At 35.7% G+C, this 19,723-nt stretch overlaps 1 protein-coding gene across 1 annotated transcript; it reads left to right on the forward strand.

The window, feature by feature from the left end:
- The first annotated feature begins 594 nt into the window (after window positions 1-594).
- On the forward strand, window positions 595-18,229 carry LOC132116661 (arf-GAP with coiled-coil, ANK repeat and PH domain-containing protein 1-like). Its single transcript, XM_059525526.1, has 23 exons — window positions 595-1,287; window positions 3,223-3,280; window positions 3,971-4,090; window positions 5,493-5,546; window positions 5,649-5,707; window positions 5,863-6,046; window positions 6,419-6,463; window positions 6,549-6,644; window positions 8,748-8,822; window positions 8,928-9,040; window positions 9,564-9,615; window positions 9,737-9,837; window positions 10,045-10,156; window positions 11,000-11,199; window positions 11,275-11,344; window positions 11,455-11,549; window positions 12,040-12,233; window positions 14,044-14,091; window positions 14,188-14,360; window positions 14,457-14,566; window positions 15,497-15,607; window positions 15,727-15,782; window positions 17,493-18,229. The coding sequence occupies exons 1-23, from the start codon at window positions 1,235-1,237 to the stop codon at window positions 17,585-17,587; spliced, it is 2,274 nt and encodes a 757-aa protein (XP_059381509.1). The 5' UTR covers window positions 595-1,234; the 3' UTR covers window positions 17,588-18,229.
- The last annotated feature ends 1,494 nt before the right edge of the window (window positions 18,230-19,723 follow it).

Genomic DNA, 19,723 nt, shown 5'->3' on the forward strand with positions numbered 1-19,723 from the left:
TTAGTTTTCTATTATGCTAAAATGTGTAAACTGAGTTTGTGTTGCATATAGAGGACTTGCTACTACTCTGTTTACATCAATAGACAATGAGAGAGATCAATGTTGGTAAAGGTTTAATTAAGCCTGCATATGTTAGACGAGACGTAGCCTACAGATCTTACATCTCTGACTCAGACTCGAAGCTTTTGCCTGTTTCGGTTTTGGCTTGATTGCTTTCAGTGCTGTCAGGTGGGGCTTTCTTATGAACAACAGGTTTAACCGGGACAAATGGATAAGCTGCAAGCTGATTTAGAGACAAAACCAGTCTGGTTTTGTTGACACGTGATGTTAGAAACTGTGGGGAACACTCCCTGGAAAATGCACTTGCACTTGTCTTTTCGTTTTGAAATAAATGACTATTAAATATAAGACTAAAGGCTTAAAACAGGATATTTTTAAGTAAAAGACCTTTGATCTTCCAAAACATAAATACTCAGTAATAACATTAGAAGTAGCTATAGGCTACTACTAAATAAGTGTGTATGTCTCCTGAAAACAGCTAATCTACAGCCTGCTTTAATTTGTCGGTGCACCAAAATCCGAAACCCGGAAATAAAGTGCGCTCGCGCGAAGGGGGGTGGACCAACTTTGGCAAATTCAAGAGAGAGAAAAAAGTTATCCTGCGAGGTGCGAACAAGTTTAGTCTCTCAAGGGAAACGTACACGGACATGCCGTCTGATGAGCTGAAGCACACATCGATGTATAAACCACGAATCTATGGACTAATAAATGGATGATATGCGCACAATGGAACGTAATGAAAGCGTGCTCTTGAAAATTTAGTAAGAGATGAGGACATAATTATCGGTACGGTTTACGTAGCCTAATTTTCTTTAACCAGTAACTTTGCTCGTTCTTCTTATATTTATATTATTCACAATGTTACTTCCGTGACTCGTCGTTCAAGTGAATTAACGTTACCGGGAAAACACAAACTTGGGTTAATTTGTGAGAAGATGCTTTTTGCTTTCACAAGGCAAACACCCGGCTGATACTTATAGCGAAACCATCCAATGGAAACGACTGGTTTAATTCATCTTTTCTAAACGAATCCTGATGTTGTCAGCACCAGTGCTCTCAAAGCGTTGGACGTTAACAGCGTAAAGGAACTCTCTTAGAGCACACCACATAAAGAGCTGCGGGGAATTAAAAGAATTGTTCGCATCCACTGTGTTCTTTGTAATTAGTTACCAAAATGACCGTCAAACTGGATTTTGAAGAATGTCTAAAAGACTCCCCGCGATTCAGGTAAGCTATTCTTTTTTTTTTTAAATATCAGATATTCTAAATATTTAAACAAACACAAAATAATCGCAAAATAATTATGTATATATTATTAATTATTTATATATATATATATATATTAATTATTATATATATATTATTATTACTTTTTTTATTTTTTTACAAAAGACAGGTCACATGCACCACATTAGAATGATACATTTCACTGTCATATGTAGAAGGGATGACGTAGCAGGTTTCTTTCCAAGAAGTTCCAGGATCAGGTCAATGTGTTGAGCGTAAGGGTTTTGGCCTGGGCGTGCTTGATTAAAGCTGATCTCAGATCAGCCCTGAATGTAGCCGCAACGGTTAGTGTAGCGCACAGCACTGGAAAGAATTTGCTTAGACCCATACAGAAGGAATGAATGGGATGATGATTAAGTGGCTCTGTGGAGTAGGAGGGGGATTTTATTATTTTTCACTCTGATTGCCTTTTTTGAACCATTCGCGTGAATATATAATGCTATTATAGCCCTTTAATGTATAGAAAATAATTTCTTTAAATGATATTGGAATAAGAATAAAAGTTTTGACAGTTTTAAAACCACTATTTCGACTTTCTTTCTTTCTTTCTTTCTTTCTTTCTCTGGTTTGGCTGTAGATTTTAGTGGGCAGTATAATGGAAAATTTGAGTGCCATGTTTTAGTGGCTGCCGAGGGAACAGAGGGTGTAGTGAGTTCAACAATTAGGTCATCCCCACTCAGAAATATACTTGTATAAACACACACAATATCCCTTTACATCTGTGATATGCAGATCTTAATGTACAGAACATGTGGAACTCATCTACACAGAATGTACTGTACAGCCGTGCATGGACACTTTTGATCTTCATACACAGAAAGCAACTGAAAAGAAAGAGTTCGCATGAAGGTGTAAGAAGGCCACTGGCTTGAACAAATTTGAGGCCTAGTTTACTTCAGACTGAGGCTGTCTCTGGTTGCTAAGTGACGGCTGGGTAGTGGTGGAGGAGCAGGAAGTGAGACGACAGATACTGAAATGATAAACAGGAGACAGGAAGTGTGTTTTAGGGGTGGATTGCTTCGGAAGCAACAACTTTTTCTTCAATACACACACACATTTATGCACAAAAAAGGGCGTTTATGATGCATGCACATCCATGTGAGCTCACATTATGGCTGGAATATATTACAGATTCTAAAACAATAGGCATTTTACACTTGCCAACTTTGTTAATGGTTACAGAAACAGGGAATCATAGACTAATCGACTGAAGATCACACACAAATTCATATCATGTCGACCAACCACAACAAAATCACGCAATCCTCTTTGATAGGAGAAACATGATTATTGAAAACAGTATGTGTTTAAAAGACATCTTGACATCTCAAACATGCTTAATATTCTCCGACTGGATATAATCATAGTCTGAAGCTAAAAAATCAGAGGCTGTGATCATTATACACTATGTGATTTTCTGTGAAGTCAGTCAGCTTTGCAGACTTTCAGCAACTAGCGTTGACTTGCCTTGACTGTAAAAAGGAGCAAAAATCATAGTTTTTTCCAGGCTTTACTTAAATAACATAGTATGGTACTTTTTTAATTTTTTTAAAGGCAATTTATATGAGCATTTTTTGTAATAGTATTTTTCCCAGTTACTGTTTGTGTGTTAATACTTACATAACATTTTGAATTGAATAATATAAGAATAATTTCTGTCTATACTGTATGTATGGAAAAAGCAGGAAACACAAAGCGCTGTGTTCTTTCAGAAAGTCTATAATGCTACACATAAGCGAAGATTCACTGACACAACTCCACATTTCAACACAGATATTTACATAGTCTTGTAGCATTTTTAACAGGTTAAGTTAAATGGGATATAAATCTTTTTTCAGTTCTGTGTGTGAAAAAGTACGTGCTATGTTTCAACAGGGCAGAAATCGAGAAGGTGGAGGTCAACGTCAATGAGCTGGAGACGAGACTCGAGAAGGTGAGGAAATGCCAAACCACCAACACTTAACTCGTTCTATATGGACATTATCGATAGCTCAAAACATGTGGCTTGTTGAGGAGAAAAGTGAAAGTAGTGCTACTTTTCTAAGTGCTCAGACTTATGTCCTTGCACCTTGTGAATGATATAAACAAAAAACAGGTAAAAAATCCCATAGACTTATACTGACATCAAATCTCGAGATCTGAGCCACTATTTATTTGTCTGAAGCGAGTTTTGCATGTTCAAGCACCACACCTACTCACATTTTCTTCCGAATATGTACAAAAGTCTCTGCTACTGTTTTAAACCATAACAGATTGCAGTCTCATATTTAGACTCACACCATAAATACACAACAGACACCCAAATATCATTGCTGCAGGGTTTATGTGTTTAACCTTCAATGCTCAATTCCCTAAATTGAAACAAAGTCATTGTTCCTATCTTCTGGTGTGCGTCTCCCGCTCTGTGGTCTTATGAAGAGATATAGTGTAATTCAGAGGAACTACAAAGAGGAATCGCCAATTGAAAAGCTTTTAACCACAATTCAAGATCAATTCCCTTGAATTTATTAGACTGGACAGTTGATAATTTGTTTAACAATTGCTCACAACATTTGTTTCTGACGTTTTCATGAGGGTTATGCGTGTGTTATGAATAACATGACATTATCTGACGTTTGTGTAGTTAGTGAAACAGTGCAACACTATGCTGGATGCAGGCCGTGCCTATTGCCAGAACAGTAAGAGCTTTGTAAATGGCCTCAAAGAGCTGGGACACCACTGTTCGGAGGACCGAACCATGGGGGTGAGTGTATCAACAGTCCTGCAACTGATTTCAAATGAACATTACTTACTGTACACAAAACCCACGTGGGTTAGCTGATACCTGTAAATGAACATGTGATCACCCATAACAGCGTCAAAATAAGAAGGAAGTGATACAACTGATAAAACTGTATGATAACACATATGACTTTACAGTAGTTTCCAGATTAAAATGGGAAACAACAAAAATGACCAGTGTAGTGTAAAATATAGGGTGTGAAGACATTCGATGGTCTGACAGAGGTTGTAAGTGTTAAGCATTTGAGACAGAGATTTAAAAATACGAATGTAAGTGCTAACATAACACGTGTGTGTCTAGACATTATGAAAAAAGAAAACATAGAGCATACAGCTATGGGAAACATAAAGACACCAGTGGAAAATTCAGTTTCTTTGGATTCATCTGGATTTATAGCTACGTGTTTGAGTAAAACGTTTATTTTTTTTTTTTCTGCAACTACTTGTTATGAGATTTCTTCCCGATTTTAAATAAAATGTTGTAATTTGTTAACATTAGTTAATGCACTGTTAGCTAGCTAACATGATCTAACGATGAATGATTGTATTGTTATTAACTAACATTAACAAAGAGGAATAAATACTGTAATAAATGTATTGTTCATTGTTTGTTCATGTTAGTTAATACATTACCTAATGTTAATAAATGACACCTTATTGTAAAGCTTTTATAACAAAAATAACCAAAAAGAAGCCATGATATATTCATGTTTAGACTACACAATAATAATGTTTGGCCTTTAGAGGCCTGAAGAAATCAGCATTTTGTGGAATAACCCTCATTTTCAATCACAACGAATGAAAGCATTTTTTTTTTGTGAAATTTTTTCATTTTCTGAAAAAATAAAAATAATCCCCTAAATTAAAATTTTTTTTTATTTGAAATTTGGAAGAAATGTTGCCAGACCTTTTACACAAACTTATACCTAGCAAATCCAGAGAAACGATTTGACTGTTCAAAAGTCTTAAAAAAAGATAACTTTAAAAAAAATAAATGAATACATCTTTTCAGCAAGGATGCATTAGATTGACAGTAAAGACATTTATAATTATACTGTTTTCAACATTATTTATTATAAGAAATCATCATTTCAGAAAGATCATGTGACACTATAGACTGGAATAATGATGCTGAAAATTCAGCTTTGCATCACAGGAATGACTCACATTTTAAATTATATTATAATAGAAAACAGTTATTTTAAATTGTAATAATATTTCACAATATTACTTGATCACAAAATACTTGATCAAAAGCTGAACTGAAAATCAAACTGAAAAAATGACGTTCCTGTGTAGTTATATGTGTTGAAAATGATTGAAGTTAATAGAAACCTAAAAGAGGCTGCGCTTCTTTCTTTCAGGAGTGTTTGGAAAAGTTTTCTAAAAAGCTGTCAGACATTGTCACTGCTCAAGAGGTGAGTCAAGTTCTTTCTTTTTACTTTACTGTTGCTGCTGGTGACCAGTGTGCCAAGCATCTCTCTGGAGATCCTGTTCATGAATGATGTCTCTCCCCTCAGGAGGTGATTGAAACCACACAAAAGTCTGTGAAGTTGAAGCTACAGAATTTTGTGAAAGAGTAAGGCGTTTTCTTCCTCTGCCTCCTCACTAAAGAAACATGTTCTTTTCTGTATCACTACCAATAATATGAAGCTGTCTATAAGCATATGCATGAATTAACGGTTTTATTGCAACTACTGTATTAACGTTATCCCTACTGTATCTCTCCTGAAGGGATGTGAAGCGTTTTAAGGATGTACGGAAGGAGTTTGAGCGCAGCAGTGAGATCCTGGAGGCAGCGCTGAGCAGGAACGCACAGGCACCACGCGGAAAACAGCATGAGGTGGAAGAAGCCAGCAATAACCTCCTGAACGCACGCAGAGCCTTCAGAACAGGGGCGCTGGACTATGTGTTACAGGTACAAATCTATACACTGGCCTAAGAATATACTGCACTACAGTATCAAACTAAGTGGCATTCGTCTGAACACTGTTTTACAAAAAATGCATAAAATATATTAGGTTTTTAGACTATAAAACAACACTGCACATATTGTTCAAAATGAAAAAGAAACCAGTATAATGCCATTTTCTGGTACACATCACATACCAGTTGTTTGCAGATTTGATTTATTATTAAATGCAAAGGAAATCATATTTTATTGTGTTTTTGTTTTGTGTACCAGGATCAACCAGACTCTTCTGTTCTTGTACTGTGCATTGTAATAATGCTTTGGATTTTGCATTGAACGCTTATGTATTATTGGCATTCTCTTTCCTCCTAAATTTAGATTAATGTCACTGAGTCTAAGAAGAAGACTGAAATTCTAATGGCGGTATGTGTCATAATGTAATATGAATCTTATTATAATGATTAGCATTGAATGGTAACTTAAAGTCACTTGTGTGAATGTGTGTCAGATGCTTTCTCTCATGGAGGCCCAGGCTTTGTTCTTCCAGCAAGGCTACACGTCACTCACAGAACTGAAAAGCTACAACAAGCAACTGAGTGAGGAGGTAAGAAATTTGTCTAATCTGTCAGCTAATATGTATGTCAAAAGTGTGTAAAGCTGCTTGCACACATGACTGGAAAAAGAGGAAGGAAAGGAAAAGTGTGAACTGAAGTACCAATTAGGACAAATGCAAGTGTTAACTTGTAGGGGAAAACATATCGAATTGATCATGTTGTAAAATACAAACGGAAGTGTAAAGTTTGAACTGAAAAAGGGGACAGAAGATCTACTGACAGGAATGTGATGGTACATTCAGAGATCACATGTTGGCCCATCATGACAGGAAGTTTTCTGCCAGAGTGAGCAACAACAGGAAACAGTATGTATCACACACTGGTATTGTGTGTGTTAGCAAACACTTCTGTGCTTGCAGAACTGTAAAACTGCCTAAAAAACAGCTCAAAACTTGTAAAGAGTATAAACAAACACCAACTGGACTGAAAAGTAAAATGCAAATTCTAAGATCTGCTAATATCTTCAAGAACTGCTCATTTGATGTTTAAAAGCTGCTGAAGATAGATTATTTATGCAATGATGTTTTGACAAAGTAATGACTTGATGTTAATGAGGAGCTCAGTGTTGAAATGTAGAAGTTTTAGACAGGAAGCTTACTCACCTTCTACTGGCCTGCGAAAACCACAAAACCTGCTCGTAGCTTCCTGTAAGCACAGGAAATGGTGAAAAACTTAGCAAGAAAAATGTCAAGAGAGATCTCGAGAGCCTATTCATAGGTAAATGAGAAGAGGGAAACATTGTTGGGATACAGGGAAAGCGTTAAATCAGAGGTGGCTGTGTTTTTGCAGATTCAGTGTTAGAGAACCAGGGACAAGAGGAAATGTAGTGTTCAAAAAAGAGAGGGGGAGGCGACAGGAAAGTCCGTGGAAGATAACAAGGGAAGGTGGAGGTGATCTTCATGACCTCTTCTTGATATAATTCAGGAAGTTGAGAAAGTGTCAGCATGTCGTACATCATTTCTCATTCGTTTCAGCCCTGAGTGACGTGCACTTTGACTCTTCACTCTAACTGTGGTCCAAAAACCCCCCGCATCTCTGATAGACTACAATTATAGCAGACTTCTCATCACAACTCTTGACTGGAAAGCTCTCGTAATAACTAGGCCTATGTACGGCAGTGGGGATTTAGACTGAGCCTCCGTACATGTGTTTATAATTGTAGAATATGCAATTAAACTTCCATTTTGAGATCTAGTTAAATGGTCCAGACCTCATTCTCAAAGAGTTTCCATCTTTTCAGGACTTTCAGCTCAAACTTGATGTTTGTGAGGTTACTACATGATGTTTAAATTGGTATAAGATAGTTGTCTAAACAGGCAATGTTTCCTTGAATGCATGTGTAAATATAAATGTGACCATGGACCACAAAATCAGTCTTTAGTGTCGATTTTTCAACATCATTAAGCTTACACAAAGCTTAATAAATACGTTTTCCATTGATGTATGGTTTATTAGGATCGGACAATATTTGGCTGAGAGACAGCTACTTGAATATCTGGAATCTGAGGGTGCAAATAAATCAAAATACTGAGAAAAACGCCTTTAAAGTTGTCCAAATGAATTCATAGCAATTCATATTACTAATAAAAATGTACGTTTTGATACATTTATGGTAGAAAATGTACAAAATATCTTCATGGAACATTTGCCATAAAAGAAAAATCTATAATTTTGAGCCATACAATGTTTTTTTTTGACTATTGCTACAAATATACGCCAGTGGTCACAAATGTGAATGTACATTTGTATTTATATAAATTCATTTGCACATCATTCATGAATAATTTTATTTATAGGTCATACTAAAGATAAAAATCAGATTGATGTAACATCAAATAACCTTATTTCAACCTAACTTGCCATAAAGGAAAAAATCTGATTAGAATCTGATTTATTTCTACATATAACAAAGGGACCCAGGTCAGCCTTTAAAATGTCAGTCACTCTGACTTTTGCATTGTTGCACATCATCCACACACAAATTCACAAATTGGGCCACTGTGTTGTGAACATTGCCCATATGACTTTGATTAAGACACAAATACAAGGCTGAACTGTAAAATGTGATTGTCATTTCTCCTCTTTTTCTCCAGTATGCTCAACTAGTCCTGAATTCTGCAAGAGAGAAAAGGGATATGGAGCAGAGCCATGCTACTGTCAAGAAAAAGGTAGTAAGACTCTCTCTCTCTCAGACACACACACCATTGTATCTGTACACAAATACATCATAAATGCATCTCTAAGGGAAGATATATTTGTGTGTCTGTTTTTAGGATGTGTCGTATGATGACTCCATAATGGACTTCAGCCCAGATGCACCCAATGGCATCGCGATGGAAGGTTACCTGTACAAGAGAGCCAGCAATGCTTTTAAAACATGGAGCAGGTATAGCACTCCAGCAATCTGTGATTTAATCACACAAATATTAACATTAATTCATGGATTTATAACAAGCAAAGTAATTATATTTAAAACATTCAACTAAATGAATATAAAAATACATGCAATGTACTTGTTTTTCATTAATTTCTTTAGCTATATTTTTAAACTGTAATAAATGACTATTGATTTATTTTTTTGAGTCATCATTTTATATGCAACTTTGTGAGCAAGTTCAAGTTGTTTCTCGGTCTGTCTCTCTTCATGCAGTTATTTATAACTGAATTAGCACATTTGAGAACAACGTTTTCAGTTTTATTTCATTTATTATTGGCATATAGTTTTAAGGTTATTTATTTGTTTACATTTATATTTTACCCTGATGGTTTCCTGTAGTGGACATGTTTGCTCTTTTGAATTTTTCCGTTTTGCACATTTGTTCGTTGAATGTGATTTCAGGATCTGTTATGAATTACAATCATATGTCTGACTGCATTATTAATACCTTGCATGTGTTTTCATACTGTAGGCGCTGGTTCTCCATTCAGAAGAACCAGTTGGTTTACCAAAAGAAACATAATGTAAGTATCAAATCGTTTAACATAAGGATAACATAGCAGTAACCAATAATAGTAATGACACATTGATTCACACACATACAGATTGTTTTATTTAAACAAGCTCTCTGTCTCCCTGTATCAGGAGCAGCTCACTGTTGTTGTGGAGGACTTGCGTTTATGCACAGTGAAGCCCTACAGTGAACAAGACAGACGATTCTGCTTTGAGGTCGTCTCTCCCTCTAAGTGAGTCTCTCTGTGTGTGGAATTGGAATTGAAACTGGAATTTAATGTGTATTTTTGTGCATGCAACATTTTTCTGTTTCCTGTGTTTGAGTTTGGCTGTATTTAGACTGTAAACAGTCCTGTAAATATGTTATTCTGCATTTAGACAAGTCTGTGCATATCCCGCTCATGCTCCAAATGACAGGATCTGTGTGTGTGTTTGTGTAGGAGCTGTTTATTACAGGCTGATTCAGAGCGACAGCAGCAAAGCTGGATCAGCGCTGTCCAGAACAGCATCGCCTCAGCATTCCAGGACAGAAGAGATGACAATCTTGGCACTGTATGTCACGCACATTCGCATTTAACTAACTAAACACCTAACTGTAGACATACCTCAGACTATAAAACTACAGACTAGATATGTCAGAAGCACCATGTCTACACTAAAATAAATAAGAACTTAACAATAGCAGTCTTTCTACAGTATTATTAGCACTGTCTGCATGCATATTTAGATGCTCTGTGAATTATCATATTTTTGCTATGGTCAAAGGTACTTCTAGTTCAGAATGCCTTGCGTCTTGGCAGAACAGTCGATTTGTTTCAAGTGAATGTAAACAGGCGGGGTAAATAAATCATATATATATATATATATATATATATATATATATATAAGTATATATAAGTCTTGCAGTGTAAATGTAGACCTGCCACTGTCTAACTACACTATTATGATGAAAAGGGAAAAGCACTTCATTTTTTTTTATTTTACCTTTTAACTTTAAATGTTTAATTCAATTTTAAAATGACAGTATATTGATTACTGTGAATATTTTGTAAACCCCAACATTACCCCCTATTTTTCAAAGAATATTAATTATTTTATATATAAAATGTATAATAATATTATAATTTTTGTATGATTTAAAGAAAATTTGTCAGCGGTATAGTAGGTGCAGCATTTAATGTTAGATTTGTAAAAAAATTATTTAGAATTTATTTTTTTTTTAAATGCATGTAATAAATAATACTTATTATTTTTAGAGTAAACAATTTACAGTATAAATGTCCACTTACACACTCAAAATTTAGCTTAAAATTAATCAGAATTAGCTACAATTTTAAAGAATGACATAGATGTGAGTGTTATAAAAGGATGTGTGTTTGTGCGTGTGTTAAACAGAGAGATCGCTGTAGCTCAGTGTCTGCGGGGAGTGTTCGTCTGAGCGCAGGGGAGCAGGAACCGTCTGGTCGGGAGGCTCTGGAGGAGGTGCAGGCCATCTCAGGGAACGGGCAGTGCTGTGACTGCGGGGAGCCTGGACCCGACTGGGCATCAATCAATCTGGGCATCACACTGTGCATTACCTGCTCTGGCATACACAGGTAACACACATACACACACAGAATTATATAATGTATCACATGAACATGCACCTGAATGGCTTTTTGTGTTTGCAGGAGTTTAGGTGTCCACTTCTCGAAGGTACGGTCTCTGACGCTGGACTCATGGGAGCCAGAGCTCATCAGAGTAAGCATAGACATCATTCTCATACAGTATATTCATGTAGTAGATACATTTTTTTTAAACATTTACACTCTTTTCACATTCCCTCTTTTTTTCCATATTGCTCTTTCTAGCTCATGTGTGAGTTAGGAAACACAGCCATTAACAAGATCTATGAGGCACGTATCGATGAGATTACAATCAAGAAGCCCCATTCCTCTAGTCCAAGGTACAGTCTGTGTTTATATATAGTAATCACAGAAAACCGTTTATATTTACAGTAGTGGTCAAAATGATTAGAACAATAGTATTTTCACCAGCTAAAAATGGTTTTAAGTCAGTTATTATCTTTTGCTGTAGTGTGTCAGTAGGAAATATCAGTTTACATTTGCAAATATTCATTTTCCAATTGATTGTCATAATCCGGTAAGAGTTTTGTTTGCATGAGGAGTGTGACAGCAGCCAGTGCTCCACACAGAGATCTGATCTCATCATCATCAGTCTAGAAAAACATGAAGAAACAGAACAAACTGAGACAGACTCAATCCGGAAGAACTGTGGCAACGTCTCCAAGACGCTTCAAGAAACCTGCCACAGAAACGGATGTTTCCTACTGACACACTACAGCAAAAGATAGACTTAAAACCATTTTTAGCTGGTAGTCTTTAATCATTTTGGCCACCACTGTAAATATAATCTGTATATAACTGTTTTCTCAGACAAGATAAGGAGTCGTGGATTCGTTCTAAATATGTAGAGAAGAAATTCATCCACAAGCTCCCGGAGACTGGTCGAGGAACGGTCCTGCGGCGCTCCAGTGCCCGACGGAACAGATCAAACACACAGGACAAACCCAACACACGCCCTGCCATCAAACCCAAACCCAGCCGAGCCACTCTGCCACGACTCACGGGTACACAGACACATGCCAAAAAACATGCTAGAACTGACACAGACACATGCACAGTCATGCACCCAAAGAAACTGTATTTATCTTTTGTTTATCTTCTACAATTCAGCATAGAAAGATGTATTATATTATTGTAATATAAGACGAAAACAAGTGGGTTAAAAAAAAATGAATAGTTTAACCAACAAATTTAATTTGCTGAAAATGTGATCAACATCAGAACATTCAAGATATTGAAGAGTTTGTTTCTTCACCAGAGCAGATATGGAGAAATTTAGCATTATATCACTTGCTTACCAGTGGATCCTCTGCAGTGAATGGGTGCCGTCAGAATAAGAGCAGAAGATTTTTGCTTTATAAGAAGTTAACTGGTGGACTGGAGTGATGTGGATTACTTGTGGATTATTGAGATGTTTTTATCAGCTGTTTGGACTCTCATTCTGACGGCACCCATTCACTGCAGAGGATCCACTGGTGAGCAAGTGCTAAAGCTCTCCAAATTTATTCCGATCCTACATCATGGATGGCCTAAGTGTGAGTCATTTATTATTAATTATTCCTACAATGTAAAGTTAATGAAAAACTAAAGTGCAACTACATTAAAAATAGTCGTGGAAAAACAAACTAAACATAAATAGCTGTTTTATTAGTCCTCAAAAACTCATCAAATGGAATAACCTTGACCTGTGTGTCTGCGTGGGGGAAGACAGCCTACATGCAGATGGCAATGAGATGCCAGTAAAGTTACTGATACTGATAACAAAGATGGACACTAACTATACCACAGACACCAGAGAGAACCTTGCATTCTGTTATAAACAAACTTTCATGTAGCTTGCAGTCAAGATTGCACAAGTATTCTGAGTCAAGGTCGGTTTCCTGAACATTAAACTGTATCCTCTTGTGGTTCTCTTTTTAAATGATGCAACTGAAATCCTGAAGATAATAATTCAGTGTAAATGAAATACAGCATTAGAGTGAGATTAAACTTTGGAAAATATGCAAGTCATGGAAATGAATAAAATCTTTAAAAAGCCATGATGGAAATTAGTACAGTGTTTAAAAAAAGTTAATGGAAATTAATACAATTTTAAAAGGTCGTTTGGAATTTCTGTAGTCAGTATAAATATAGAAAACATGTGAGTGTAACCTCAGTATTTGTCACAAATGACTGGGGGGGGGACATGTAAATTTATTGATCATGAAGTTTTATTGCTTCCCCAACTGATTCCTTAACTGATATCACTTAAATATATATATGAAAACTAAAGAGAAATATGGCAATAAAATGAATCCTAAACTGTCACTATAAAAATGACCCTGGACCAAGAAACCAGTCTTAAGTGTCAATTTTTCTAAGCTGAATATGGTTTGTTAGGATCCGACAATATTTGTCCGAGGTACAACTATTTAAAAAATCTGGAATCTGAGGGTGCCAAAAAATGTAAATACTGAGAAAATCACCTTTGAAGTTTTACAAATGAATTCTTAGCCATGCATATTACTAAACAAAAATTAAGTTTTAATATATTTACAGTAGGAAATTTACAAAATCTCTTCATTAAACATGATCTTTACTTAACATCCTAATGATTATTGCTATAAATATACCCCTGCGACTTAAGACTGCTTTTGTGGTCCAGGGTCACATATACAGTACATCTGAAAATTGCAATAAAAAACAGGAACGAATGCAAAACTGTGGTAACTGTAGTTGTGATACACAAACAAGCATGAAGACACTAGCAAAATGAAACAATGAACATTTCTACTGATCTAATCTCTGGGCTGTTGCTTGATGTTTTCCCTATAGGCCTGAACCCAAGTGAAATAATGAAGAACAATTCCAGCTCTCATAAAGGTTACACACACACACAAACACACAGATATGATGTCCATATGTCCATTTGACCGCACAAACTCCTCACTCTCTCTTTCTCATACTCTCTATGTACAGAGAATGATGAAGAGGAGGATCTGAGTGGTCTTCATCCCGGGGCTTTGCTGTATCGATCTGCGTCAATGCAGCATTTCCCTCTCATGGCAGACGCCCTGGCGCATGGCGCTGATGTCAACTGGGTCAATGTGACTGAAGACAGCAAAACTCCACTAATACAAGCCGCTATGGTTGTAAGTGTGTGTGTATGTCCATTGTTCATGATCTGAGACTGAGTGTGTATTGCATAAATGTTACAGTGAATAATTACTGTGTATTTCACTCTGCAGAATTCCTTGGCAGCCTGTGAGTTTCTCCTACAGAACGGTGCTAATGTTAACCAGGTGGACTCAAACGGGAGGGGACCACTACACCATGCTACCATACTGGGACATACAGGGTAAAACAGGCTTAGATACTAGGTTTGGGTAAAAAAAAATTTTTTTTCAAAAATTTTTTTATTCTTCATTTAAACAATTGCAATACTGATTCTTAAAATCCTAAGATTGATCTCTCTGTCAGTGTTTCCTGCAACACTTTTCAGCAGTGCTGCACCCTGCTGTTGAATATGTGATATTGCATTTGAATGTAAAACCTCATTGCAAAATAAGACATGTGTATACCATCTGTTCAAGGACAAAAAAGAAATAATAGAAAATAGAACATGAACTGCATTGTTTGGGCTCTGTTTATATATATATAATCTATGTATATTTATATATGTGGGTGTGTGTATAAATGAATCATAAAAAAAAATATAAAGAAATATAAATGGAAGAAAATCATTTAAATGCATGCCTTAATTTTTATTTAAAGCACTATAATATACGACTAGTGTAGACTGATTCATTCACTGATTCTTTTAAAGGGTTTTTTTTGTGAATAAAAAAAATGCATATGGTGCAACCACACAAACAACTGTTTTATACTCTTAAATTGGAGTTCGTAATTTTAATAATAATTTACATATTATTATAATGAAAGATTTACATAAGAAATACAATTACAATTTTACTTCAGATAGTATCCAAAGAGAGGTTTTTGAGTGTTGATTATTATCTATTTAAGTTCAAAATGAAAATAATAGAAAACTGACTGCATAGTTTGGGCCCTGTTAGTAATTTAAAAAATCTGTATTTTCAAGGATCCCTTGGATAATTGCAAATTCCCTTGCAAATTTGACATTATACTGTATGTCCAAATGAATCAGAATTGAATCAAACCTATATGAATCACAAACTGAATCAAATCAGTATCAATACTCAGTGCTGCTGTTATACATGTACTGTCAAACATGTCACTCAAACGTTGCTCTGTGTTGTTGTTGTAGGTTGGTGTGTCTGTTTCTTAAGAGAGGAGCGGACTACAACTCAAAAGACATTGATGACAAGGACCCAATCGGCATTGCCATAGATAACGCCAACGCTGACATCGTCACGCTGTAAGTAGTCTTAGAGCGCATCAGCTGACAAGGACACTAATTAGCTTACAGTACATTTGATGAGGTGCTTCCTGCTATTAACTCAATTAACATATCATCCATTGTGCTTTTCCTCCTAGACTCCGGATAGCCAAGATGAACAAAGAGATGCGGGAGATGGATGGCACTCCATCAGGTCATTCTGAGGGGCGGGGCTCTGGTGGTGGGGGCGGGACTGGGCCTGTGATTGGACACACTAAGAAAAGCTTTCAAAATATCAAGAACCATCTCAGTGGCCGGGCTCTAGGTGGCCAGAATTAACTGACTGTAAATTTAAAACGGAAAACCGAGCTTAACAGATAATAATAAAAAAATAAAGGAGCACTTTGATAAAGCACTTTAAAATTTATAGAAACACTGAATGTTAATAGATAACACTGCACATCTTCTGTTCAGTGCTTTTAGTAGCTGTGGTAATGTTTTGATAAATTGTTATGTAGTACAATTTATTAGGTGGTATCAGTACTGTTTGTACCGAGTATGGTTTTGCATGTGAAATGGGACATTTTGCATTTACACAAATCTGATCTTGTTTGTACAGCTGGTGTTTATTCAGCTATTAGAAACACCTCAAATGGAATGTATAGTGGTTTCTCTCTGTCTGTCTTAAGCTTCAGATGTTTGAAAAATCAGATAGTCCTCCACTAACAAGTTATATTTGATTTATTTAACGTTCATTCAGACCTGATCAGGCATTACTACTTTGTTTAACATGATGTAAAGGATAAACTCCACAGCTGGTCATTACAGTGTTTGCAAGACATCAGCATGCTGAAATTTCTCTTATACTTTTCATTTTTCTTTACAATTTGCCACAGTTACATAATGCAGCTTGAACTGTTTAACATATAGATGCCACTTTTTTTACATAACCTAGTTTAGAAAAGCTCCCAATGACTAACATTAACACAGTGTCTAAACCTATCTATCTATTGTCCTATCATTCTGTCTATAATTCTATCTATCTATCCTCCTCTCTTAAATTGTCTTACTCTAATGCCATTTATCTAATGATGTTGCCTTGCAAGCACTAGTAATTTCTTCAGAAAATACAAATGATTCAGCTGTTATGGGATGTGCATGGATATTTGGCATTGTAAGGGGTATCATCATCATTCAACCAACATCATAACTGTATTTAAAACATCAGTTCAGTTCATGGTGATCATTTGTTAAGATTACTTGTAATATTTGGCTTTCCGGTAGGATTCTGTTACTCTCAATCTGATACTCTTATTGCAATGCCGGATGTTTACAGGTGTGCTTTCTTGTGGTGCTTATGCTTTTTGCATCTGTTGTTTTGCTGTGGGGCTTGTTTGTCAATCTGTGTCTCTGTATACAAATCTGTTTTTGCTGTTTGTGCGTGCGTGCATGTGTTTGTGTGTATATGTGCTTGTCCTGAGACGGGTGGCCAAGTGTCTACTGCTTGCAGTGTGTGTCCTCTGCACTCCGTATTACAGGTAATTTACTGCTTCCCTATGCTGTAATGCATGCATAACCACTGCACTTATGCACAGTTATAAATCCAAATCAAATATCTTCCTCTGGGTGGTGGTGTTCTCAACAAGCTGATTCAGACATCTTTATAGACCTTGTTAAACTCCAGATTCCAATCACTTTCCACACACAGGTGTATAATTTTCACTCTCATACAGAATGTGACTTTGATACATATTCTTGTTTGTTTTGGGTGTAAAATGTGATCTTGAACAGAGAATCTTGCAACAAGGATGCAACATCAAAAAAAAAAAAAAAAAAGATGTTTTGCATACATGTTGTGCTGCTCATTCCCAAGACAATGTTCAGCTAATATTTTTTTTCTCTCTGTATTTCTTTCCTCTCACAGGTGATGATACCTATCATGACATTTTCAGGGATTTCTCCCAAATGGCCTCAAACAATCCCGAGAAGCTTAATCGCCGTAGCACTGACGTGAAATAAACCACCTGACCACAAGATGTCAATGTTACACCAATACACACACACTTACATACTTCAGGAGACAAAATGAAATGCTGCAACATTTGGTTTGTCTGGCATACAAGAGTGTGGGTCTAAACATCTGGGTTTTTGCGTATTTATCCCGGTTTAGGCTTTAGGAAGTCATCAGTCATTTAGTGTTTTTCCTGTTAGTTATTTCTTCCTTTCAAAGATGTTCTGTAGCCGAATAATTTATAATTTGAGCAAGTTTACATTCCAAATGGTATGAAAACAAGACAAGAAACCAGATTGTAGAAGTGGAGTGGACTTTACTGTGTTTCTGATTTAGATGGCAATGCATCTTTTCTCATTCAGATGATTTTCAGTGGACAAGTTGCTTTTCTTTTTATTCACTATGTTGTGAGCCACAGTGTTAATGCAACTTGAATGTACTTGTTACTTTGGGTGAGAGATCACAGTTTTTCTTGGTTCTCCTGTATCATTTTTATTTTTTATGTCTCTTTTTATAAGAACAAAACAACCCATTTGAAAAGTGTTGTGTTTTGTAAGCATACAATGTTGTAAACAACATGTATAAATGGATAACCGTGAAAAAGGTAGAATGTGTAGTTAAATAAATAAATGATTTGTGACTTATTATGCAACTTGCATTTCTGAAAAATAAATCACCATTAACACATAAACTACCGTTCACTACCATTCAAAGTTTGGGGTCTGTAATATGTTTTTTTATCTTTAAGATGTTTAGTAGTTTTTCATCAAAAGCACAGTAAATTGTTCAAAAAGTGGCAGTAAAGACATGTATGAGGTTACAAAATATTTCTATTTTAAACAAATGCTCTTCTCTTGAACTGTCTATTAATCAAATAATTCTGAAACAATGTGCACTTCAGTTTCCACAAAAATATTAAGCAGCTTTCTGAAGACACTGAAGACTGGAGTAATGATGCTAAAATACACAGGAATAAATTACATTTTACAATACATTCAAATATAATTTTTTTTTTTTTCAAATTGTAATAATATTTCACACTATAACTGTGTTTTTATCAAATTAATGCAGCTTGGTAAGAATAAGATACTTGTTAAAAAAACGTTTTTATATTATTTTATATGTATCCAGCTCAGTTCCATGTTCTTGTACTTCGGTAATAATATCTTAGTTTAAATTGTTTCATACCATAATTCTTCATGAAAAGATCATAATATTAGAATATTAGAATCTATGAAGAATATAAATATATATAACAAAAAGACAACAGCACAATAATTAAAGAAATAGCCTTTTATTCAAAACACAAATCTGTTAACCTAAAACACAGTTTTATACTATACTGTAGTAGTAAAACCCATTTTGCCATGCTGTGCGCTTCTTGGAAAATTAAAACATAACCCACAAGATACAGGCTGGTAACCTGGTTAAAGATAAACGGTAAACCTACCTGACTGGCTCAGATGGCAAACTCCATTCAACCTTTTAAATAGATCAAAAGTCATCTTGCGCAGTGTATTTCCACAGCTAAAAAGTTCAGAGGACCAGATGATGAAATATTGTTAAATGTCATTGCCTGCTTTGGCACTCCAAAGCTAATGACCTTAAAATATGACTTAACTGATCCCAATTCATCCAAGTCTCACTTCTCATACGATACAAGCATATTGAGGTCAATAGGCTAAAGAGCATGTATAATTGCATTAATACAAGTGCTTGCTTTGAAGACAACTGTGTGTAAAGGCAGTGCTGTTAATCTCACAGCAAAAAGGGCCTCTCGCATGAGAAAGCAAAGTCTAGCTGTAGCTTAGCTCATTGACTATGAAGATTAAGGCTCACGTGTTTGGTTTTATGAGAAGGGTATCTTTAAAACAGCATTAGTGACTCATTAGTATTCAAGGTTTTCCCATGGGAAGTACATGTTTGACAATGTTTAAATGAACCTAAACCAGTTTGTGCACCTCTTGCACTAAGTTAATGATTTCTGAGAGAATCTGTTTATGTCAGCGACCTCTAAAATATAAGTCAATATTCACTCTGAAACCTGGATCTTAAAGATCACAATGAAAGCCCTTCATGTTGGGCAAGATTCCCATTATTCAATATTTATAAAGTATCATTGTAATACACAAATCACTAATCAC

Source organism: Carassius carassius, chromosome 3 (assembly GCF_963082965.1).
Source record: "Carassius carassius chromosome 3, fCarCar2.1, whole genome shotgun sequence".
Classification (NCBI taxonomy): domain Eukaryota; kingdom Metazoa; phylum Chordata; class Actinopteri; order Cypriniformes; family Cyprinidae; genus Carassius; species Carassius carassius.